The 26,430-nt window shown below is 36.9% G+C and overlaps 1 protein-coding gene across 1 annotated transcript in view; it reads right to left on the bottom strand.

The window, feature by feature from the left end:
* LRRC7 (leucine rich repeat containing 7) overlaps positions 1–26,430 on the bottom strand; it is a 586,898-nt gene that overhangs the window by 25,689 nt on the left and 534,779 nt on the right. The window contains exon 25 of the mRNA XM_033228849.1: positions 5,733–5,807. Coding sequence (XP_033084740.1) covers positions 5,733–5,807 — 75 coding nt within the window. The remainder of the gene's footprint in view (positions 1–5,732; positions 5,808–26,430) is intronic.

Genomic DNA, 26,430 nt, shown 5'->3' with positions numbered 1-26,430 from the left:
AAAGTGCAATAATGACTTTGCTAATAGTCCAAGTATTTGTTGATAGACATTGTTGACAGTAGTTTCTTGAACTGTCTATATGAATTGTAGGGCCAAGGTTCTTTCTAAGATGAGAAAAAAAGAAAAATATCTAGCTTGTTTGAATTATTATCTCATTGATTATTCTCTTTTAGCATCTTGAAATAGAGCTGTAGACAAAGAGTTTGTTTGGATTGCAAATTCCAAAACCCTTAAAATGATGACAAGGTAAAAGACTATAAAATTATCTTCAATTAAGTACCTTATTTATATACCTCATATTAGAAAAATCTGTTTTGGTTATTGGCAAAATCTGGATGTCGTTAACTAATTCTCTATAAATTATTTCTCTTCTCTTGCCAAAATTAGGCTTATGTATGGAGATGGGGGTGGGTAAATGAAGAGGAGAGGGTTTGGCTTCCCTGATAGAACAGGACATACTTGCAAGTGAGTTTTAGGTTACAACTATGAATCGTGTTGTTAACTATCAGGTACAGTATATATATATTTTCCAGTCTATTCATCTTTTCAACAGAGTAACTATAATTACTAGATTTTCTGTATTCATATATATTTTGAATTATAAAATGTATAATGAATTAGAGTGAATTTTTTAGTTGAAAAGAACATTAGAAAAAAGAAACTATGATGATAAATTGACAAAACGGTCATTTCAAATATTGGCAAATTCAAAAGGCTCATTCTGACATATTTTTATATTCCATATGCTTTCAGTTTTTTCTCTTACTGTTATATAATTGAACTTAGCAGAAGGTGAGTCTATGAAGGGTCAGTTGCTCTTTCCATACGCCTCACTGTCTTAGGGTAATTACAGTGTGTCTATTCTGGGAAAATGAATAGTACAACAGAAAAATGATGCGAATATGTTTTAATTAACATCATCCCTTATTGCACACATCTTCATGTAATTCAAATAACATCCTCATAATATCACAGCAGAATAAGAAAAGAGTGGACGGTATAAAGAGTTATAGAGAAAGAAAGAGATGTAATACATTCTGGGTTTGGGAAGGGGGATTAGGAAAGGTGTATCTCTTGTGCTCTCTCATACATCTTTTGCTATTTGCTATTGGGTTAGATTAAACCCCAAAAGTACTGACACTTAGGGAGGGCCATTCTTTTCTTTTTTCCTTTCTTTTACTTCGATTCTCTAGGTTGAACATTGCCATTAAGCTTTGTAAATAAATTCGCTCCATTGAAAACACATGATTCTGACCTTTTAAGTGACAGATAACCCAATGTTATGAAACAATTTTTCCCCAGCATTCTTTAAGCTAAGAGACAATAGTATTATAAATAGATAAATATATAGCTTGCCTTCTTAGCATCTGATGTTGCAAACAATTTCATTTTAGAATTAGTCATTCTCGTTTCTTTCTTTCAGAAAGTACAATTGGCCATGTGTACTTTTTAACTAGTATGAATGAAACTGTAAATACATAATTTGATTAAAGTCCATGTACTTTTTTCTTTATTGAAAATGGGCTTTGATTTTATTGGACTAGGTACAAGTGAGTTCTATGGCAAAAATAAAATGTCACATCCTTGATAGTCATTTGTGGAGAGAAGAGACATCTTGGGTGCAGCTTTTCTGCAGTATTCTTGGCTAAAAATTTCTTGCTACTTCTTGCATGAGGAATCCATTTCCTTGCATTTTGCTGTTATTTTTACCTCTCTGGGATTAGAAATACTGAACCCTCATAACCCTCATGTCCCCACATATAATTCTAGAATTTCATAGCCAGAAAAGAGCATTCTAATACCTTGCAAGTAGACACTAATGTTTTTATTTTTTTGAGACAGATTCTCACTCTGTCACTAAGCCTGGAGTGCAGTGGCATAATCACAGCTCACTGCAGCCTCCAACTCCTGGGCTCAAGTACTTCTCCCACATCAGCCTCCCGAGTAGCTGGTATTACAGGTGCTTGCCACTGCACCTGTTTAATTTTTAATTTTCTGTAGAGACAAAGTCTCTCTGTGCTGCCAAGCCTGGTCTTAAACTTCTGGCTTCAAGCCATCCTACTGCCTCTGCCTCTCAAAGTGGTGGGGTTACAGTCATGAGCCATCACGTCTGGCCCGACACTAACCTATGTTTCCATCTGCAAGATATACTGTGTATAATTTTGTTATAATACTTACGTATACATTTCTGAATTCTAGCAGAAGGGAAAAATCTTTATTTTGCTTCTGTCATGGAGGAAGGAACTCTGTAACACTGGCTCAAGCTATAGCATACTTCTCTACCCAGCCTCACATTCTAGTAGGTAAGAGATCCAAGATTAATTGGCTATATTTTTTTCCAGACTCTAAGATTTAAAAAAATTTCTTTGAAAATCAGTGGAGAAAAATATTAGCCATTTCCTTTGCTAATGAGCAGCATTTACCACATGTTAAGAGAGTTACGTTGTTAGTTTAAGTTTATTCTCAGCTGTTTTTCACTGCAATTCATACAATTTTCAAAGAGTTGAATTTGTGAGCTAGGAGGGACTTCAGACATATAAACAGCAGTTCATTTTACACATAATGAATTTGAGGCCCATAGACATGATGTAAAATATCTAAGATCAAAGAACTTGTTAGGCTATCCAAAAATATAGAACTTCCATAATAAAGTAGTAAAGGAAAATTTTAGATTATTATATGTGTGGTTGTTATTGTTTCTCAGCTCTAGCTCAAAAGACCAACTGCTGTTTGCATCTTCTGCCTGCATAGAATGGACTCAGGCCTGCTGGATGGTATTTCTATTGTGACATTGGCACAGGTTGAAGTTGCTTAAACTCTTTTCAGAGAACTATCATTTTTGAAAACTTGAGTAGCTGATCGTGATCTTGTTAGTTTAAAACATTTCCGAGAGGCCAGGTGCAGTGGTTCATGCCTATAATCCCAGCACTTTGGGAGGCCAAGGTGGGCAGATCACCTGAGGTTGGGAGTTCGAGACCAGCCTGACCAACATGGAGAAACCCTGTCTCTACTAAAAATACAAAAATTAGCTGGGTGTGGTGGCGCATTCCTGTAATCCCAGCTACTCGGGAGGCTGAGGCAGGAGAATCGCTTGAAACCGGGAAGCGGAGGTTGTGGTGAGCCAAGATCGTGCCATTGCACTCCAGCCTGGGCAATAAGAGTGAAATGCCATCTCAAAAAACAAACAACAAAACAAAACAAAACAAAAAACAACAACAAACAACAACAAAAATTTCTGAGAATGAAATGTTAAAGCAATCTTAGGATTTCTACTTTTCTAGGACTTTCTGAGAGAACGTAGTACATTGGAGATAGAAGATCTCCTTGGAGCTGACTTGAGGGGATCCTTGCATTCTTTAACTGTGTTTGTACGGTTGATCTAAGGTTTTTTTTTTTTTTTTTTTTTTTTTGAGGCGGAGTCTCGCTCTGTCACCCGGACTGGAGTGCAGTGGCCAGATCTCAGCTCACTGCAAGCTCCGCCTCCCAGGTTTACGCCATTCTCCTGCCTCAGCCTCCCGAGTAGCTGGGACTACAGGCGCCGCCACCTCGCCCGGCTAGTTTTTTGTATTTTTAGTAGAGACGGGGTTTCACCGTGTTAGCCAGGATGATCTCGATCTCCTGACCTCGTGATCCGCCCGTCTCGGCCTCCCAAAGTGCTGGGATTACAGGCTTGAGCCACCGCGCCCGGCCTAAGGTTTCTTTTTTACATGTCTGTTGCGGGAAGTCAGGGACCCTGAATGGAGGGACCGGCTGAAGTCACGCCAGAAGAACATAAATTGTGAAGATTTCATGGACATTTATTAGTTCCCCAAATTAATACTTTTATAATTTCTTATGCCTGTCTTTACTGCAATCTCTGAACATAAACTGTGAAGGGTTCGTGGACACTTATCACTTCCCAAATCAATATCCTTGTGATTTCCTATGCCTGTCTTTACTTTAATCTCTTAATCCCGTCATCTTCATAAGCTGAGGAGGATGTATGTCGCCTCAGGACCCTGTGATGATTGCGTTAACTGCACAAATTGTTTGTAGAGCATGTGTGTTTGAACAATATGAAATCTGGGCACCTTGAAAAAAGAACAGGATAAAGCAATCTTCAGGGAACAAGGGAGATAAGACTTGGAGTCTGACTGCTGGTGAGCCAGATGGAACAGAGCCATATTTCTCTTCTTTCAAAGGCAAATAGGAGAAATATCGCTGAATTCTTTTTCTCAGCAAGGAACATCCCTGAGAAAGAGAATGTGCCCCTGAGGGTAGGCCTATGAACGGCCCCCATGGGGGCAGTATCTTTTATGGTCGAAGCCAAAGGGATGAAATAAGCCCTGGTCTCCTGTAGCACTCCTAGGCTTATTAGGACGAGGAAATTTCCGCCTAATAAATTTTGGTCAGACAGGTTGTCTGCTCTCAAACCCTGTCTCCTGATAAGATGTTATCAAGGACAATGCATGCCCGAAACTTCATTAGCAATTTTAATTTCACCCCGTCCTGTGATGTCTGTGACCCACACCCTATGCGTTCACTCCCTCCCCTTTTGAAAATCGCTAATAAAAACTTGCTGGTTTTACGGCTCGGAGAGCATCACAAAACCTGCTGACATGTGATGTCTCCCCCGGACACCCAGCTTTAAAGTTTCTCTGTCTTGTACTCGTTTCCTTTATTTCTCAAACCAGTCGCGATGCTTAGGGAAATAGAAAAGAACCCATGTTAAATATCGGGGGTGGGGTTTTCTTCCAATATGTTGATGTGAGGTTCCTTTTTCACGTGTCAACTGTGTTTGTATAACTGATCTAAGGTTCCTTTTTCACATGTCCTGTCTTCTCAGTGAATCTAAATCTTCAGTATATTATGTTGAGACATTTCATAATTGTTGCACATGGTCAAATATCAGCAGTATCAAGTAGTTCCACCTATTTATATAATGGGAAATTTCTGGGGTTCTGAGTCAAAATACTGAATCTTAAATACGTCGATAATGCTTAAGAGCTTTTCCTTGGAATGTAGAAAATGATTATGTACCTCTTATATAGGAAGTGAATTAATGAGCTGCAAATCACTGATAAGAAACAAAGCAAAAAAATTAAAGACAATGAATTCAGAGACAAGGACAAAAAAAGCCAAATAAATGAGGTTATGTAAAGTATTTGCTTAACTGTTTATTGGGGTGAACCTTTTCTGATATGCAGAGCTTTAAGTTAGTGAAAGTCATTTTCCATCACACAATGCATTTTAAAAAGTCACCTTATATACAGCTAAACTTTTGTTTATCTAAGCAGGGGGAGTAGAATGATGTATTATGTATTTCATAGCATTCAAACAGTAATAAGCCTGTGGCTGAGAAATTAAATATGGACCAGTTCCTTCTCCCTCATGAAAGTCACACACATACTGTGTTTGGGCATTTACTCTTACTTGATAACTATGCATAGATTCACATATATACATATATTATATATATATATTTCTTATATTACCAAGTAATTCCATTCAGTTCAACAAAAATATGCAAAACATCTGTCATGTGCCAAGTACTGTGTAAGGTGCTAGGGATATAGGATTTGTCAGACTGAATTGTTTTTGACTTGACTTTCAGCCCCAAAACAATAAAGGCAAGTAAGCAATGTGAGAAGGACTTATTTTCAGTCATGTAATTCAAATCATTTAACGTGGTAACATGGTTACATATCTGTTTCAGTATTGGCATTTGCATGCATTTCTTTTATCTGCCTTACCTGAAGGATCTTATCACCAGGCTGCAGTAGGTTTGATGCTGGCCCATCAGGCTGAACCCTAGTAACAAAGATACCCTATAAGTCAGAAGTAACAGAGGTTAGGATTCTATTACCAAGAACCAGGCCTACTTAAACAAATCTTCATGTACATAGAAAACAGTGAAAACAGATTCAGAAACAGTTTATGCGTGTAGGCTTCAAAGATTATTATAGTATTTTAAGCAAGGCAGCACTCTCCAAGCCAAGTTTAAGAGAAGCAACATTTTTGCTTGCAAAAAGAAGCTTATCTTGTTTTGAAAGTGCAATTATGATTTATAAATTGATCTCATGGCATATTCTTAATGACTTTTTTCTTAAATCATTTGAAATGTGATGCTGAACCATTTTTTGTATACATTCTGAATTTGTCTTAAGTTATTCTTCTTAAATATGTCTTCATTAAAGGCAGTTGAAGGTATTTGAAAAAGTATCTTCTATTTGATAGTTCATTGTATACTTTAAAAGTTTTACCAGAATTATATATACATTCGGGTTTATTTTAATGCATATTGTTTCATATGTTACTGAGAATTTTAATATAAAATGCATATGAACAAATTAAATATAAGCAAACTGGAACATGCATTTTAAATAAAGTTTATGACTATATGGTTATAAAATCCCTCAATTGATTAATGCAGTTTATAAGAAAGTCAAATTAATTTTGTTGACCATGTATAGAAAGAAAACATATATTGAATGTCTACCACATGCTAGGCCTGGATGGTTCATGATATAGACATAGACAGAATATAGTTTCTGACTTTAATGAGCTCACAGTCTAGTGGAGGAGAAGTCAAGAAAACCAATAATTATAAACATTGTGACAAGTGTTATAATAGATGTATAACAGATTGTAAAAACATGTTGCACCTAGCTTATATTTGTGTGTTAGGTCTTCCAAGAGGAGAAGATACCTGATAGCTGAATGACAAAGAATATGCAAAAGTCATCCACACAGGTAAGGGGAAGAAGGATATTGCAGAGAGAAGGGACAGCACATAAGTGAGTGTGCCTGTTATATCTGGGAAATTGCAAGTGGTTGTGCTATGGCTGGAGTGCTGATGGAAGGGTGGTAGTGGATGGGGCTGGATGGGGCTGGGAGTGCAGCAGAGGATCAGGCCAAAAAGTAGGTTAGGGCAAGATTAAGATGGCTTTTCATAAACCTTCTTACCAATTTCAGGTGCTACTGAAAGATTTTAAACATGATGGTGATAAGATTTCAATTGACATCCAAAGAATGAACTGATGAATGGATAAACAAAATGTGGTATATATCTATATAATGAAATATTATTTGGCAATAAAATGGAATAAAGTACGGAAACATGCTACAACATAGAAGAAAGCATTATGAAAACATTATGCTGAGTGAAAGAAACAAGTCACAAAAGGCCAACTATTATATAATTCCATTTATGTGAAATGTCAAGAATAGGCAAATGCATAGAAACAGAGAGCAGATTAGCATTTGCCAGTAGCTGGGGAGTAACTGTTAACATGTACAGAGTTTCTTTTTGTACATAATAAAAATGTTCTGAAATTAGATAATCATGATGGTTGCACAACTCTGAACACATAAAAATCACTTAATTGTACACTTTAAAAGGGTGAATTTTGTAGTATATCAATTATATTTCAATATAGCTGTTAATAGTTTTCTATTCCTAAGCATTATTAATAAAATGGAAGATAATATTTTGATATTCTTGCCTGTTATTTAGAAAAGCATGTTGTTTGCTGATCTGTAAACATAATGACTCACTTAAACTCATAACTTTGTGTGTGTGTGTATAAATGGCTTAACAGACAGACCCAAACTAAAATATTTCTACTTGTGTTTTCACTTGGTTTTTCAGAAGTTTGTGAAACCTATTAATGTAAGACTTTTGAATGATTTTTATCTTTCATATTTTAATCTGTTTTCCTTCTTATTTAGAGATGAAACTACAGATAGGCATCAAAATTTCTAGAACACTGTATAACTTTTAACCAAGTAATTCGCCTTCTAGGACTTAGAAGGATATAACTGGACAACTATGCAATATACATGTGCTAATATGTCCATAATAGTATTATTTGTAATAACAAAAATTACAAACCATACCTAACAGTCTAATAACAGGGTATTGATTAAAGAAATTATAGTAAATCCATACAGTAGAATGATATGTGGTCACTAAAAGTGAAGTCCTAAATGGCTGAGGTAGAAGTACACAAATGTTTAATGAAACAAGCAAGTTATAAAACATTGTGTGTGGTGGGATGCTATTTTTGCTGAAATGTGTTTATATATATATTTGTGTGGACAAATATCTGCAAGGATATCTTCTAAACATTAACAGTGGTAATAAAGGGTAATGGGACATCAGGTTTTTTTTCTTTTTTCTTATTTGTGTTTTCCTATTTTTCTACAATGATTACGCACTACTTATAAGATTAAGAAAATAAAACAAACTTAAAAAATTTGGGTTAATGGTGGCACTCTTAGGAGTGATGCTTTAACAGCGTTGGCCAATTCAGTTGTACAAATGGTCAATTCAAAAGAAAAAAGAAAACTATTTGTTTGAAAAAAAAGAGTTCAATAAGGCTCAATGATTCATCCACCAGGCCAGTGAATAGCACTAGTTGTGACAACAAATATAATACATGGTTCTTTCCACACTGGGCAAATAGCTCTCATGTTCCATCATTTGAAGAGACTATATATACACAATCAGTTCCCCTGGTAGCCCCTCCTTTACTACTGGGGTCTCTGTACAATAGGCAGAATGACTCTGTTGCCCAAAATAAGCCACTACATCTCTGATTGCTGGAAGTGAAGCTGTTTTGACTATTATTTTATCTCAGCAGTCAAAATGTCTGCTACCCAGTTAATTTTGATTGCCTTTCTTTAGCTCATTGTACAGGAACAGTTTTAATAATGTTTGTATGAATCCAGTTCATAGAAGTTGAATTACGGCCATCATATCTGCAATGCTGGGAGGAACTAGCAACAGTCCGCACCTGAACTGCTGGAAGAATACAAATGTGGTGTCTGTGGCAGGTTTAATTTCACTGATCACATAGTTCTGGAGGATTCAACCTCTGTTCTGAAGACTTGCTTTGCTTACTCTTATGGTGGCCTGAGTCTTCCAAAGCATGTATTGCTTTTTTCCGAAAGCTTTAATACTTAACTTTATTATGTCTTTTTAATCAATAAACTTTATCAACTAAGAAATTGGTCCTGCCCATTGGTATAGTTTCCTTTTTTCCATATATATCCTATCAGCCAGCATACTGCCACATTAATCCAAACAGAAAGCAATGACTGCTCCATTTGATCACGGTTTTTGGCATTCACTATTTGTGGAGGTGGAATGTTTCCCAAGACTGCCTGCAAAGGTCAGTGCCCTAATTTTTAACTGCATTTTGGCATATAAACGTTGCTATATGAAAGAGACCAGATAAATCTAAACACATTTTGTGGTCTCTTTTATGATGAATATTGATGAGAAATGTGAAAATGCTGACCCTGCTTTGAAAAAGCTCATTGTAGCAACGTGTCATCCTTTTAACAACTCATTTTATCTTGAGATTTTAAAGAATACTTTGGCACTGTTGACAGAGTTTGGTGGGAAATAATCAGTCTGTTTGTATTCTAAAAATTAGAAACAATAACTTCCTACTGTTTGGTGAAAAGCTATCTCCTAACTTCCAAACAATAAGAAGCCAACTTGTGTGTGTCAAATATCCAAATAATGGCATCTTATGAATCTTTCAACTCTGCTAGCAAGATCTTAAATGCGTTGTTTCTTATAACATTTGGCAGAATGCTAAATGAAGGACAAATTATGATGCAATTCATTTAAAACTAGCTATGTAATGTACTAATGTAAGTCAAAATGAAAAATTATAATAGCTTATTATTGCATAGCTTTATCATAAAATTTTATCATAAAACTGCTGTTATATAATAACCCATAAAACCAGGAGCTAAAAGTAGCAGCAACTTTAATTTCAAGTTTAATTTACATACCATGAAGACTCTCTGCTTCTGTCAAGTCCCAGAGGAAGGGAATCAATAACCCTCTTTTTCAAAGAGGCAATATGTATTAGTTTTCTACTGTTGCTGTAACAAAGTACCATAAACCTAGTGACTTAAAACTTCACCAATTTATTATTTTACTGTTCTGTAGGTTAGAAGTTCAACATAGGTCTCACTGGCTAAAATAAAAGTTTTGGTATGGCTGCATTCTTTTCTGGAAACTTCAGGGGGAGAATCCATTTCTCTGCCTTATGTAGCTTCTAGGAAATGTCCACATTCCTTGGTTCACGATCCCATTCTTCCATCTTCAAAGCCAGCAGTGGTGAATCTCTCTGACCATTTTTCTGCTGTCACATCTCCCTGACTGCAGCTAGGAAAGATTCTCCATTTTTAAGGCCCATGTGATTACACTGGGCCCATCTGAATAATCCAGGGTAATCTTCTCATTTTAAGGTCCTTAACTTCATCACATCTGCAAAGTCCTGTCTGCCATGTAATGTAACATATTCACAGTTCTGATAATTAGAGAATTAGGATTTTTTTTTTTGAGACAGGGTTTCACTCTGTCACCCAGGTTGGAGTACAGTGGCATGATCGTGGCTCAATGCAGCCTTTGCCTCCTGGGTTCAGGTGATCCTCCCACCTCAGCCTCCTGAGTAGCTGCGACTACAGGCATGTGCCACCACACCTGGCTAATTTTTATATTTTTAGTAGACACAGGGTTTTGCCATGTTGCCCAGGCTGGTCTTGAACTCCTAAACACCTTGGCCTCCCAAAGTCCTGGAATTACAGGCATGAGCCATTGTGTCCAGCCTAGGATGTTTTTGAGAAGCCAGTTTTTCTATCTACCACACTGCAAGTAGTGGTCAAGAGCATAGCTCTTGAGTTTACCTGTCTGTGTTCACCATTTACAATTGGTGACCTTGGCCAAGTTAATATCTATGGACTTAACTTTTCCTCATCAGTACAATGGGTTAATAAATGGTACATACTTTACAGAATTGTTAGATGAAGTGACTGCGTACAGATAAAATAGAACAATGGATGACACTCAGTATAGCATCAATAAATGTTACTTTAATTATCAAAAGTGTCTGAAACTGCCAGGCATGGTGGCTCACTCCCTTAGACCCAGCACTTTGGAAGGCTGTGGTAGGCATATTGCTTGAGCCCAGGAATTTGAGACCACCCTGGGCAAAATGGTGCGACCCCATCTCTATTATTACTTTTTAAAAAAAGTCTGAAACTCAATCTACAACTCAAAGTCTTTAATCCAGCAAAGCCCACATTGAGAGTTTCTGAGTCTCCAACTATACCAGATTTACTGGCAGAAAAAATTATTTTCCTCTCTGTTTAGAGTATATTGAAAGGCCAATATTTGCCATCTTTCCTTTGAATTCGTAACAAATAAGGGGACATTGGCATCTCTTATTTAGGGAAGGGGATGAGAAGGGGCTGGAAATTTCCTCCTGCCTCATCTATGGCTTCCTGGTTGTGACTCACAGTGATAATGGCTCCAGTTACTGTTCACTCCTAGTGGTGGACATGGGTCCCATCTGGAGGGCTTTCTAAATGATTTTTTATTAACTTTCAGGGACCACTTTCTTTAGTAGCTCCAAGTTAGGAGTCTCAACCCTTTATAGTAATGGCTAATAGAATCCACTATAGTTAGTGGCTTGTGGCATCTTTAAGTCGGTTTTTCTTATGTCTCTCACTTCAGGTTCTTTACTGACTTGAAAGCACAATGGCTTTCCCTCAGGACCACCTCTAGAGGGTATCTCACAACAGAGCAACATGGTAGGTACTGCAAGCTCCTTTCAAAAGAATGGAAATCTTTGCTCTTCTCAGACACCAGCATTCGGACGTGTTTGAGACAGGCACAGATCCTGTGGATTCACGCATCACAGAGGGACTCCTTTAGGTTTGAACCAAAGTTAATCTAGAGAGAGCTAGCTGGATGTGCCACATAGGCATGATCTGTTGCCATTTCCTATTTCCACCTCATTTTAAAACTATCAATAGTCTTGCCGGGTGCGGTGGCTCAAGCCTGTAATCCCAGCACTTTGGGAGGCCCAGACGGGTGGATCACGAGGTCAGGAGATCGAGACCATCCTGGCTAACACGGTGAAACCCCGTCTCTACTAAAAAAAATACCAAAAAAAAAAAACGAGCCGGCGAGGTGGCGGGCGCTTGTAGTCCCAGCTACTTGGGAGGCTGAGGCCGGAGAATGGCGTAAACCCGGGGGGCGGAGCTTGCAGTGAGCTGAGATCTGGCCACTGCACTCCAGCCCGGGTGACAGAGCTAGACTCCATCTCAAAAAAAAAAAAAAAAAAAAAAAAACTATCAATAGCCTTTATACAAGTCATAATGACTATTCCAGAAGTACTCATAATGGGCTTATAAAACGTTTTGCTTTTCACAAGTAATTTTGGAAAAGGATAAGTTTGGGAGGCTTCTTGCATTGTTAAGATCTGACCTTGCCTTACTGGTTACCTAGCCTCTACATCTCTGGACATAAACCTTAAAGGACTTAGAAAGCTAGTTTACAAGGCCAACATTTAACATTCTAAGTTTAGAGGAGAAAGGAACTTTATATGGCTTTTTAATGATGAAGGTGAACGATTGTGACAGTCCAGCTATTGTAAACGTAGACACCAAAATAGAACTTGTCTTAAGGGACCTACGACTTCAACATATGAAATATGTTTTCCTTAAAATTCTGAAAAGTCTTGGCTCTAGCTGATGCTGAAAAATTGGTTTCTAGAAGACCATATCTCAAGCAAAAATTATATACAACTACAATTCAGAACATATTAGTTAAAAATAGCATATAGTATCTCATGCTTTCATATAACTATGGAAGTTCAAAGAGTGTTTCTAGAGGCAAAACTGACTCATGAAAACAGCAAACAGAGCCATAGATTCAATAGCCATAGATTCAATTTTTAGGGGGAAACTTTTTTTTTTCTAAAAAAGTAGCAAATATTAATTTTCTTTCATAATGTGGGCAGTGTTAATATTGAAGCTATATTGTGGCTTGTAGAAGCAACATTAGATATACATCAGCGCCTATATTTACTTACTCCCTATGATTATTAGAACACTTGGCATATCAAGGATAAAGGTATTATCAATAGTGCTCCTCTCCATGAATCAAAAGTGTGATGACAAAGTATTTTAAGGTTAATTGCTATGCATCAAGTTTCAGGCTTTGAATAATTTGCTACCTTAGCAACTGATAAATTCATATGCATCAAGCGATGTATCCTATGGCCATTAGAAGCTAAGAGAGAGGAGAAGTGAGGGAAGAAGAGAGAAAGAGGGAGAGAGAAACAAAAGGAGACTGACAGCTAAATACGATGCTTCCATGAAGGGCTGCACTTAGCTCACAAAACAGTTAAGTGTAAAATCCATAAAAGATGAACAGAAAGGAGTACTGCTTTAGAAACAGAAAATTTGAGGCAGAGATACAAGTAAAAATTCTGCAACTGATTAAAGTCTTCTAAAAATTTAACAAAAATTTTATGCATAGAAAGGAATTTCAGTTTCATTAATTTGTAAAAAAGTAAATATTACAATGGAAATCACTTGGTTGCATTTGTAAAAAAATTTATTAATAATGCATTGGAGCAACAAAGAGACTAGTGCAACCCAAAGAAATGGACTATGGGATCACAAATCTCTTAGTGGCAAGATTATGAAATGTAATATTCTAGCAAAATAAATACACGTCGTTTGCTCTTTGGACTTGCATCATTCTTTTAGGTCATTCTAAAAGTTTGTTTAGTAGCATATATATATATACACATATATACACATATATATGCTACTAAACAAAGAGCGTACACATATATACTAAACATATATATATGTGTATATATATATATGCTACTAAACAAACAGCGTCAAGATGACACTCTTCAGACCTGTTAAAAGCAACCAAAAATAAGCAATTTATTCCTGTTTCTCTTGAGATTGCTTTTAGAAATGATATATTAGTACTAGAATATTTTTTAATACTTTGATACTGATTGTGGGCTGTTCTTTTTTAGAGAATTTGAACGTAAGTGCTAAAATTGTGTTTGGTTTTGGTCACTTTACAATTATGTTTTAACTTTTATTAATCGCTTAGTATTTCTACTATTGTTTAACAATTAAACATATCGGGGATGTCTGTCTATTGTGACTGAAAGTGCATTTGCATCCTGTTTATTTCTTAGTGAAACTGTTAAATTTTCTTTTACTTGCTTGTCATATGTTCTTTTAAAAGTCAATAATCATATTCATTCACTTATAACCCTTCTGGATTTCTGGACTCTTAGGAAAAAATAAAAGAACTATTTACCATTTATTTTATTGTATAAATCCTTTACAGCCTGTATTTAACTTGGGACCCCAACTTGTGGTGAATATTTGAATCTAAGATTTGTACCGTTTACTGATCCAGTCAGAGCCCCTACTGGCTTTTCCTCTCAGCTTCACAAATAACATAAAATAGTAAAAATGATTAAAAACAGGAGTGGGAACTGTAAAAGGCTGTGAATTCTTCTTTTTAGCTATTCTTAAAATAGTATTGACAATCAGGCTTCTGATGATAATTTCTGAAGGCTCCCTCAAAGCCCCTCTGGTTGTATAATTTTTTGACACTATCTGCACTATTTTAAAATCATGAATTGAAAAGTGAGTAATTCAGTGAAACTTTCTTTAACTAATTCTGCTAAAATAAGGTTTTTGAAGTGAAAAATTGTTTTATTGTAAGCTATATTCAGTCAAACTGATTCTTACAGGTTTAATATGGTTTTATTCAATGGTTAATGTATCATTTTATGGTCAGAACATGCTAGAACATTTCTTAGAGATGGCTCAGGAAGTCAAAAAGGCTGGGAGCAAGTGCCAGAAGACACTACAGTTGTGAATTCTTGATATGATGACTAATAAAGTGGCTGTTAGGTCAAGGCCGTGCATAGGTGGTGTAGAGTAGAACGAAAGGGGTGGGGGAATCATATTTAGTCTCGATATTTATATAATTATTTAAAATTTTACAGTGCTGATATTTTCATTCATTACCTATGTGTTTTCAAAAAGGTGTAGGTTAAAGAAAAAGGATACTGTAGTTGTACACATCTGAGACTAAGAGTGCATTTAAAGGAGGATAATTATCCACACAGAGGAAAAGCATTGAGACTGCCTGTGGCTGATGGATGAAGCGGTAGCAGTTCACACTCAGCAGAACCAGTAAAGATTTAGAAGTAAAAGTCATTCTTGATTCTCTCTTTGTCTGTCTGGCCACTCTCATTTTATGGTCCAGAGATGAACACCTTCAGGGAACTGAAGCCACCTCAGTTAATGCCACCACCTCAGCTGAAGCTACTCCAGCTAGTGCAAGTTATACAAAACTTGAACATATCATGGGTCTTTTTCTTCAGTGTAGGAATAAGGAAAGTTTCCAAAGTTAGTCATTCTGAGTCACGGTAGAAACATTCGTTGACAGAGAGGACAAAGGGAACATCTGATTTTTTTTTCCTCTTTCAACAGAGAACTCAGTATACCTCAATAAACAAAAAACGACAAATAAATACATATGACTTTTCTTTAATCATTTTAATGTTTAATTCTACCCTAGAGAGGTTGCTTGTTTTCTATTAATGAATGTCCTCAGGGGTTAAGTGATAGTCCCTTTTAATGGAAATGTGGTTTGTGCATGGCGATGGGTTTATTCAACATGATTTTTAAATATAGGAAGCAGTTTTCTTTTCCATTGTACTTAGAATCAGATACTTAGACTGTGTATAACTATACTATTTATATTGTAAAGCTAATGAATAATTAAATAAATGCATAGTCCAAGTGCGGTGGCTCATGTCTGTAATCTCAGCACTTTGGAGGCCGAGGTGGGCGGATCGCCTGAGGTCAGGAGTTCGAGACCAACCTGCCCAACATGGTGAAACGATGTCTCTACTAAAATACAAAAATTAGCTGGGTGTGGTGGCGGGCGCCTGTAGTCCCAGCTACTCGGGAGGCTGAGGCGGGAGAATCGCTTGAACCCTGGAGGCAGAGGTTGCAGTGAGCTGAGATCATGTCACTGCACTCCAGCCTGGGCGACAAGAGCGAGACTCCGTCTCAAAAAAAAAAAAGAAAAGGCCGGGCGCGGTGGCTCAAGCCTGTAATCCCAGCACTTTGGGAGGCCGAGACGGGCGGATCACGAGGTCAGGAGATCGAGACCATCCTGGCTAACACCGTGAAACCCCGTCTCTACTAAAAAATACAAAAAACTAGCTGGGCGAGGTGGCGGGCGCCTGTAGTCCCAGCTACTCGGGAGGCTGAGGCAGGAGAATGGCGTAAACCTGGGAGGCGGAGCTTGCAGTGAGCTGAGATCCGGCCACTGCACTCCAGCCTGGGCGGTAGAGCGAGACTCCGTCTCAAAAAAAAAAAAAAAAAAAAAAAAAGAAAAAAGAAAAAAGAAAAAAAAAAGCGTATATGTGTACTTTGGTACCTATTCAGTAATCCTAAACTACTATTACTTACTCTTTAACTCTGGATTTATTGGTTATTCTTTTTAGTAATTATGTAAGATCTTATTGATAAGCTAATTTTAAGTGCTTTCATATTTTGATTAAAAATGTTTAGGTTTCCAAAGTACACATACATGCATTTATTTAATTGTTCATTAGCTTTACATTGATACTTTTAAATGACCTTACTTTTTCACATTTATACCCCAGTGAACGTTTCCTGAAGAATTAATGATATTATTTGCTTTCATAAGCTGAAATTCATGTCTCCTTTCTATTATAATGTCTAGATACTGACATTTTTTCAATTGGCTAAAGCACGCTACCATGCCTTTTTAAAAAAGCTTGATATAAGTCGTCACACCTGTAGGAATACTATTTGTAGGAGATTGTGAAGACTACATTTCATTTCTACCAATGTTTCTGAATAGATCTTGGACTTTTTACTCCAACATTAAGACAATGAACTGAAAGGTGAAAATTCATTTTTTATTAAAGAAAGAATTCATCTCACTTTTAATGTCCTCAGACAACCTAGTGGCATTCTGAACCTCAAATTGCAATGTGACTAAGATGCAGCTAAAGTAATCAGTTATGTTTATAAAATAATTTATGCTTGAAATTTATTTTTAAAAATCATTTTATATATAAAATAAAATCGGTTTCAGCCCCTTCCTAAATTTAGTCTGAAGTACTAAAACAATTTGATTTCTGTCCCTTGCTCCTGAATTTTATTTTCATATAATGCATAAATTTTTTGAAATTACTTTGCCTTACATAATCACTTGAAGTAGAATTAAGGATGTGACACATATATAAATTATATTACCTACAAAATGAATTTAGAAACATATACAAAAAATTGTATTTGTCTAGTAGCTGCACAAAGTTAAGGAAATGTGCTAAAAGTAGTTTAGTATTTATGTAGTAAATATACATCTTGCACTATATGGAGTTTTAAACAAATATGTTTGCTATTCTTGTTTTTTATATCCATGGAGAAAACCTGACAGGAAATAGGCATATGGTATGTACCTTTTTTATGAGTTAAAAACATATCTTTAGCAAGCTTTTGTTTATGGATGATCCAATGTCATGAAGTTGAGCAAAACTGGAACATTATTCTTGCGCATTTTTGAACTTGCCATTGCCCCACATGCCTCTGAGTATTGTTATCCTTGGGTAAAAGTATTAAATAAAAGCTTCAATTCTGCATGTCTGAGGGTCCTCCTTTTCTTAATATTAATCATGTAAAAACTTTTATTTGATGTAATATCCCTATCCACACAAAAAAGATGGAGTGAAAAGAGGGGCTTAAGTCCTGTTGCAGGCTGTTTGGGCATCTGGAGGCAATAATTTAAATGTAATGTAAATAATTTATAGCAATTTAATCTGAAATTGTAGGACATTTACTTAGAGTTTATTGGTGATAATAGTTTACATTTTCTATGCTCCTAATATTCTTTTGATGTCTTGGAATTTGACCTGTACCATAAGCAAATTAAGGCATTTAAGAAAAAACATGAATTTGTTTTATTCCATCATTTCTATGGCTACATTTAGATGGTCCAACTTAGTGGAAATATGGATGAGCTCTCTGGCATCTGTTGAGCTTAGGCACTTATGACTATTCTCCACATAAACGGTGGACCGTGGAGGATAACTGATTCTCTGGCCCCAGTGCCCCAGTATGTATATTTGCTGCTGTCAGGTCCTTTGAGGATGGGCTGAATCCATAAAACAGCTTTCATTTTGATACTATGAGTAGATAATCGTTCATGCGACTGTTCAGTGCAACACCTTTACACCACATAGGGAAAGGGGCTATGAGTCTTTTTTAATGTCTTTAAGATCCAGGAGCTTAGTTCTTCCCGCAGATGGAGCAAGGAAGAATATGAATCCCTGAATGATGAGTTTTGTGAATGCACCATTAAAAATTATTTCGTTTGCAGAGTCCTGGGTTGCCTTATAAAATACTACAACAGCATGGCATCAGTTATCTATTAATGCAGTTTCCTCTTTCTACAACATCCTGTGGAAATTATACTGGTAAATTCCTTAAATTTTGCAATGCAAAATTATTATTTTATGAGTGCTTACATACAAGCAAAGAATATTGTGGCTTGCTCCATTGGCAGAATCACCACTGTAATGATACCTTAGTCCACAAGCTATATAATTGCTTAGCAATCTTCTCTGTACAATATGCTCCTAATTATCTAGGTTCAATAGAGAATACATGCTGACTCCCAAGGACTTGTTGAAGCAAATATCTAGACTATGACTAATTAGAGGGCTCTGTAATACTCTCAATATTAGAATATCATATTAGTCTCAACTCTACAGGGTATAAATTTGTCATGTGGCCCTTCTGCTAAGTGACATTTGCAGATAGAGGCATGTATTATAATGCTTATTAAGGAAAGCATTTGGAGTCAGCTCAATTTTGTTTCAAATCTTGTCTGCCACAGATCAGCTAAATCACCTTGGGCAAGTTAATTAACCCCTCTGGGCCTCAGTAAAATGGGGAATAATAATACTACTCAATTAACAGAAACTGTTATGGAGATCACATAAATTCATCAATTCATATATATAAAGAGCCTTGGGGGTGGAGCAAGATGGCCGAATAGGAACAGCTCCAGTCTCCAGCTCCCAGCGCGAGCGACACAGAAGACAGGTGATTTCTGCATTTTCAACTGAGGTACTGGGTTTATCTCACTAAGGAGTGCTGGACAATCGGTGCTGGTCAGCTGTTGCGGCCTGACCAGCGAGAGCTGAAGCAGGGCGAGGCATCGCCTCATCTGGGAAGCGCAAGGGGGAAGGGAATCCCTTTTCCTAGCCAGGGGAACTGAAACACACAATACCTGGAAAATCCGGTAACTCCCACCCCAATACTGCACTTTAAGCAAACGGGCACACCAGGAGATTATATCCCACACCTGGCCGGGAGTGTCCCACGCCTACAGAGCCTCCCTCATTGCTAACACAGCAGTCTGGGAAGCCCATCAGGCTAACAGCAGATCTCTCGGCAGAAACTCTACAAGCCAGAAGAGAGTGGGGTCCAATATTCAACATTCTTAAAGAAAGGAATTTTAATCCCAGAATTTCATATCCAGCCAAACTAAGTTTCATAAGTGAAGGAGAAATAAAATCTTTTACAGATAAGCAAATGCTTAGAGATTTTGTCACCACCAGGCCTGCCTTACAAGAGACCCTGAAGGAAGAACTAAACATGGAAAGGAACAACCGGTACCAGCCATTGCAAAAACATGCCAAAATGTAAAGACCATCGAGGCTAGGAAGGAACTACATCAACTAACGAGGAAAATAAACAGTTAATATCATAATGGCAGGATCAAGTTCACACATAACAATATTAACCTTAAATGTAAATGGACTAAATGCTCCAATTAAAAGACACAGACTGGCAAATTGGATAAAGAGTCAAGACCCATCAGTCTGCTGTATTCAGGAGACCCATCTCACATCTAGAGACATACATAGGCTCAAAGTAAAGGGATGAAGGAAGATCTACCAAGCAAATGGAGAACAAAAAAAAAGCAGGGATTGCAATACTAAGTCTCTGATAAAACAGACTTTAAACCATCAAAGATCAAAAGAGACAAACAAGGCCATTACATAATGGTAAAGGGATCAATTCAACAGGAAGAGCTAACTATCCTAAATATATATGCACCCAATACAGGAGCACCCAGATTCATCAAGCAAGTCCTTAGAGACTTACAAAGAGACTTAGACTCCCATACAATAATAAAGGGAGACTTCAACACCTCACTGTCAACATTAGACAGATCAACAAGACAGAAAGTTAACAAGGATATCCAGGAATTGAACTCATCTCTGCAGCAAGCAGACCTAATAGACATCTATAGAACTCTCCACCCCAAATCAACAGAATATACATTCTTCTCAGCACCACATCACACTTATTCCAAAATTGACCACATAATTGGAAGTAAAGCACTCCTCAGCAAATGTACAAAAACAGAAATTATAACAAACTGTCTCTCAGACCACAGTGCAATCAAACTAGAACTCAGGACTAAGAAACTCAATCAAAACCGCTCAACTACATGGAAACTGAATAACCTGCTCCTGAATGACTACTGGGTACATAACAAAATGAAGGCAGAAATAAAGATGTTCTTTGAAACCAATGAGAACAAAGATACACCATACCAGAATCTCTGAGACACATTTAAAGCAGTGTGTAGAGGAAAATTTACAGCACTAAATGCCCACAAGAGGAAGCAGGAAAGATCTAAAATTGATACTCTAACATCACAATTAAAAGAACTAGAGAAGCAAGAGCAAACACATTCAAAAGCTAGCAGAAGGGAAGAAATAACTAAGATCAGAGCAGAACTGAAGGAGATAGAGACATAAAAAACCCTCCAAAAAATCAATGAATCCAGGAGTTGGTTTTTTGAAAAGATCAACAAAATTGATAGACCGCTAGCAAGACTAATAAAGAAGAAAAGAGAGAAGAATCAAATAGATGCAATAAAAAATGATAAAGGGGATATCACCACCGACCCCACAGAAATACAAACTACCATCAGAGAATACTATAAACACCTCTATGCAAATAAACTAGAAAATCTAGAAGAAATGGATAATTTCCTGGACACTTGCACTCTCCCAAGACTAAACCAGGAAGAAGCTGAATCCCTGAATAGACCAATAGCAGGCTCTGAAATTGAGGCAATAATTAATAGCCTACCAACCAAAAAAAGTCCAGGACCAGATGGATTCACAGCTGAATTCTACCAGAGGTACAAGGAGGAGCTGGTGCCATTCCTTCTGAAACTATTTCAATCAATAGAAAAAGAAGGAATCCTCCCTAACGCATTTTATGAGGCCAACATCATCTTGATACCAAAGCCTGGCAGAGACACAACAAAAAAAGAGAATTTTAGACCAATATTCCTGATGAACATCGATACAAAAATCGTCAATAAAATACTGGCACACCGGATCCAGCAGCACATCAAAAAGCTTATCCACCATGATCAAGTGGGCTTCATCCCTGGGATGCAATGCTGGTTCAACATATGCAAATCAATAAACGTAATCCAGCATATAAACAGAACCAAAGACAAAAACCACAGGATTATCTCAATAGATGCAGAAAAGGCCTTTGACAAAATTCAACAGCCCTTCATGCTAAAAACGCTCAATAAATTCGGTATTGATGGAACATATCTTAAAATAATAAGCGCTATTTATGATAAACCCACAGCCAATATCATACTGAATGGGCAAAAACTGGAAAAATTCCCTTTGAAAACTGGCACAAGACAGGGACGCCCTCTCTCACCAGTCCTATTCAACATAGTGTTGGAAGTTCTGGCTAGGGCAATCAGGCAAGAGAAAGAAATCAAGGGTATTCAATTAGGAAAAGAAGAAGTCAAATTGTCCCTGTTTGCAGATGACATGATTGTATATTTAGAAAACCCCGTTGTCTCAGCCCAAAATCTCCTTAAGCTGATAAGAAACTTCAGCAAAGTCTCAGGATACAAAATTAATGTGCAAAAATCACAAGCATTCTTCTACACCAGTAACAGACAAACAGAGGGCCAAATCAGGAATGAACTTTCATTCACAATTGCTTCAAAGAGAATAAAATACCTAGGAATCCAACTTACAAGGGATGTAAAGGACCTCTTCAAGGAGAACTACAAACCACTGCTCAGTGAAATAAAAGAGGACACAAACAAAAGGAGGAACATACCATGCTCATGGATAGGAAGAATCAATATCATGAAAATGGCCATACTGCCCAAGGTGATTTATAGATTCAATGCCATCCCCATCAAGCTACCAATGAGTTTCTTCACAGAATTGGAAAAAACTGCTTTAAAGTTCATATGGAACCAAAAAAGAGCTCGCATTTCCAAGACAATCCTAAGTCAAAAGAACAAAGCTGGAGGCATCACGCTACCTGACTTCAAACTATACTACAAGGCTACAGTAACCAAAACAGCATGGTACTGGTACCAAAACAGAGATATAGACCAATGGAACAGAACAGAGTCCTCAGAAATAATACCACACATCTACAGCCATCTGATCTTTGACAAACCTGTGAAAAACAAGAAATGAGGAAAGGATTCCCTATTTCATAAATGGTGCTGGGAAAATTGGCTAGCCATAAGTAGAAAGCTGAAACTGGATCCTTTCCTTACTCCTTATACGAAAATTAATTCAAGATGGATTAGAGACTTAAATGTTAGACCTAATACCATAAAAACCCTCGAAGAAAACCTAGGTAGTACCATTCAGGACATAGGCATGGGCAAGGACTTCATGTCTGAAACACCAAAAGCAATGGCAACAAAAGCCAAAATTGACAAATGGGATCTAATTAAACTAAAGAGCTTCTGCACAGCAAAAGAAACTACCATCAGAGTGAACAGGCAACCTACAGAATGGGAGAAAATTTTTGCAATCTACTCACCTGACAAAGGGCTAATATCCAGAACATACAAAGAACTCAAACAAATTTACAAGAAAAAAACAAACAACCCCATCAAAAAGTGGGCAAAGGATATGAACAGACATTTCTCAAAAGAAGACATTCATATAGCCAACAGACACATGAAAAAATGCTCATCATCACTGGCCATCAGAGAAATGCAAATCAAAACCACAATGAGGTATCATCTCACACCAGTTAGAATGGCAATCATTAAAAACTCAGGAAACAACAGGTGCTGGAGAGGATGTGGAGAAATAGGATCACTTTTACACTGTTGGTGGGATTGTAAACTAGTTCAACCATTATGGAAAACAGTATGGCGATTCCTCAAGGATCTAGAACTAGAAGTACCATATGACCCAGCCATCCCATTACTGGGTATATACCCAAAGGATTACAAATCATGCTGCTATAAAGACACATGCACACGTATGTTTATTGCGGCACTATTCACAACAGCAAAGACTTGGAATCAACCCAAATGTCCATCTGTGACAGACTGGATTAAGAAAATGTGGCACATATACACCATGGAATACTATGCAGCCATAAAAAAGGATGAGTTCGTGTCCTTTGTAGGGACATGGATGCAGCTGGAAACCATCATTCTCAGCAAAGTATCGCAAGAACAGAAAACCATACACCGCATGTTCTCACTCATAGGTGGGAACTGAACAATGAGATCACTTGGACTCGGGAAGGGGAACATCACACACTGGGGCCTATCATGGGGAGGGGGGAGGGGGGAAGGATTGCACTGGGAGTTATACCTGATGTAAATGACGAGTTGATGGATGCTGATGAGTTGATGGGTGCAGCACACCAACATGGCACAAGTATACATATGTAACAAACCTGCACGTTATGCACATGTACCCTAGAACTTAAAGTATAATAATAATAAAAAAGAGCCTAATACAGTGCCCAGCATGTTGTATATACTCAATAAAAGGCTATTATTTTTATTGCTTTACTATCAGATTTATTGACTCAAAATCTTTCATCTTTCTGCACATCTTGACAATTTGACAGTGATGTTTCTTTATTGTAATAAAACAGATAATGGCTATCATACACTTCTTTGAGAGGACAGAGGCAACTAATTTCCATCCAGTGTTCTACTGCTCTCTCTTTCCAAGTATGTAAAAGCAGTTTCTGCTTGACAGTGAACACGGACATAATGAGTTCTATGGTGACTGGACTGGTGTTTTTAACTACTAAACATTGTTTTGACAATATCAACTGCAGGGCTAATTGTGCTCTACCCCTTTAACTGGAGGAGAAAATACTTGATCAAGACTACCTTGGATCTTGAAGGGCAGTGAAGTTTGCTAGATGAGATGCTGTTCTAAATGCTCAAAGTCTGGTAAAAATATTCCCTCATATTTGGCTTAATCCTGATTCCTCCATAAAGCCCCAGTTAACTTTTGGGCTGCCTTAAGTGTTTTTCTACAATAATCTCACACTACCCCAGAACTTAGATCAGAACATCTGCCAGACCGAACAATACAGTTCCCTTTTGCCTCAGCTGCGGCTCTCAGCTTTTTGAGATGACTGTTTCAGTCTTTCCCTGTCTGGCTATAATCATTTTGGATGCTGTCTCACATTGGTTCTTGACATTTCCCTGAAACTAATTTCCATCAACAATAATGAAGAGAACGGAACAAATGTATTAATTAACTTCAGTACAGAAAGTCCTCCTTACCTCTAAGACATTCAGACGTTCTTGGATACTTTTTTTGAGCAGCAAAACATTCAAACATCCATGAGCAGTAAGGAAAGTAATATAGTGTATTTCTGAGAATATTCCTAATCAATGACTTATTTATTTGAAGAGAGTATATATCATATTAAAGTTTAAACTTTTGCATGAGTAGACTCCTTACAAGTCTACCTCAGACTCAGGCAGTATTTGTTGAATTTAAACATCTGTTTAACTTGGCTCCTCTTACTTCCAGCTGTAAATCAGCCATTTCATGAAAAACCAATTTGTTTCTCTACATTTTCATTTTCTTACTGTTTAATATTTTTGGGTAGGTTCAGGCACTAGGTTTTTTTTTATGCAACACTTTCAGAATAGGGCACTAGGGCTTAAAAAAACACACACACACACAACTGAATTTCCAACAGATTAATCCCTTTCCTTGTGAGTGGACTAAATTCTTATGTAAATTGTCAGTCAGTGTCTTTAGATCCTCTGAACAGTTAACCAAAGTGTACCCATATGTTTGGCATGCCACCAAAACTGGTCAATAAATGAAAGGCAGTACTGAGATTCTTCTGTAGATTTGGAACTCCTAGTTGCTCCGACCTATTTTATAATAATAGAGATTTACTTTTCAGATTATGAATGATTTTAGAGTGTAATCAGCCAAAGAAAAGTGCTTTTGAGGGGAAATCTTTCAATGGAAACATTATACAATTCAAGTGCTTTATCTGTTACATTTAACCAAAAGAGCAAATTATAAGATCATAGAAATAGTTCAGTCTCACTAGAGTCATAAGAATCTTACAAATGAGAAATTAAATGAATAGCTATGAAGTGTTCATATTCATCATAGTGGAAGAATTGCAGGCAATGATTTGAAAGCCTCAGATCTAGTCCCTTTCAGTTGCAAAGAGCAGAAATGCAACAGTATTCTGACATTTTGACTATTTAACAATCTATTCATCCTTAATTTAAAAATATTTTTTACCCTGTACCTTCCAAAAATATAGTGAAAAGATTTATATGCTGGTGAGAAAGAACAGAAAAATATGTCTTGAATTTCAACTATCTTAAGTATCATAAGGTTATTAACTTTTCATTGAAAGAATTTATGAAAGAGATGTAAAATGAAAGACAAAAATAGGAGTCAAGATAAATAAGACATAATGATTTGAGGTTTTAAAAAATGCTATCATGTTTCTGATAATTTTGAACTTTTATGCTTAAGATATATTAAAATTTATTAAAATTAAGCAGTTGGTCTAAGCCATGAATATTTTAATTGTAATAAATCAGTGGTATCCTCAACATCATTTCAAAATGGAAACATAGTAGTTACTTAGGAACAGATGTTTCCAACTGGCATTCCCCTAATTATAAGATTGCCTCATATACATTCCTTTTATATGAGTAGCTGCTCCAGCCTGTTGACCAAAGGAGCTCTCATCCATGGTCACTGGAGATTTTCCTCTGGTCTCTTCCTTCCTAATGTATATAATCGTGCGAACAATTCTTCCTTTTGTACCATCCTCTTCTCCTTACCTTCTCCAAAAATGAAAGGAAGAAGGGTAGGAAGCATGTAAGAAACAAGATCACTGGGAACAAGAGGAGGAAAATGTGGTGTTAAAGGCTCTGTTTCAGGCTACAGAAAGCTCCAGAGTAACAGCATCTTGGTTTTTCAGAAGTAGGTCTCATAATCAGAAATTAATCTGTAGGTTTTTATAATTGTGATGAGTTGACAGGGTGTGGACTAGCTTGTAACTCAAAGGTAAGTACAGAGCGTATGGAGGTTTTATTGATATTTAATTTTTGTCTCTCTTCATCATCCTAAAGTTTTATGGGGTCACTTAATGCAATTTGATGAGGGCAAAAGTAGATAGCTTCAATTATCATTGAATAATTACTAA

Source organism: Trachypithecus francoisi, unplaced genomic scaffold (assembly GCF_009764315.1).
Source record: "Trachypithecus francoisi isolate TF-2019V2 unplaced genomic scaffold, Tfra_2.0 Lachesis_group12, whole genome shotgun sequence".
Classification (NCBI taxonomy): Eukaryota; Metazoa; Chordata; class Mammalia; order Primates; family Cercopithecidae; genus Trachypithecus; species Trachypithecus francoisi.
This window is presented reverse-complemented; position numbering and strand designations above follow the sequence as displayed.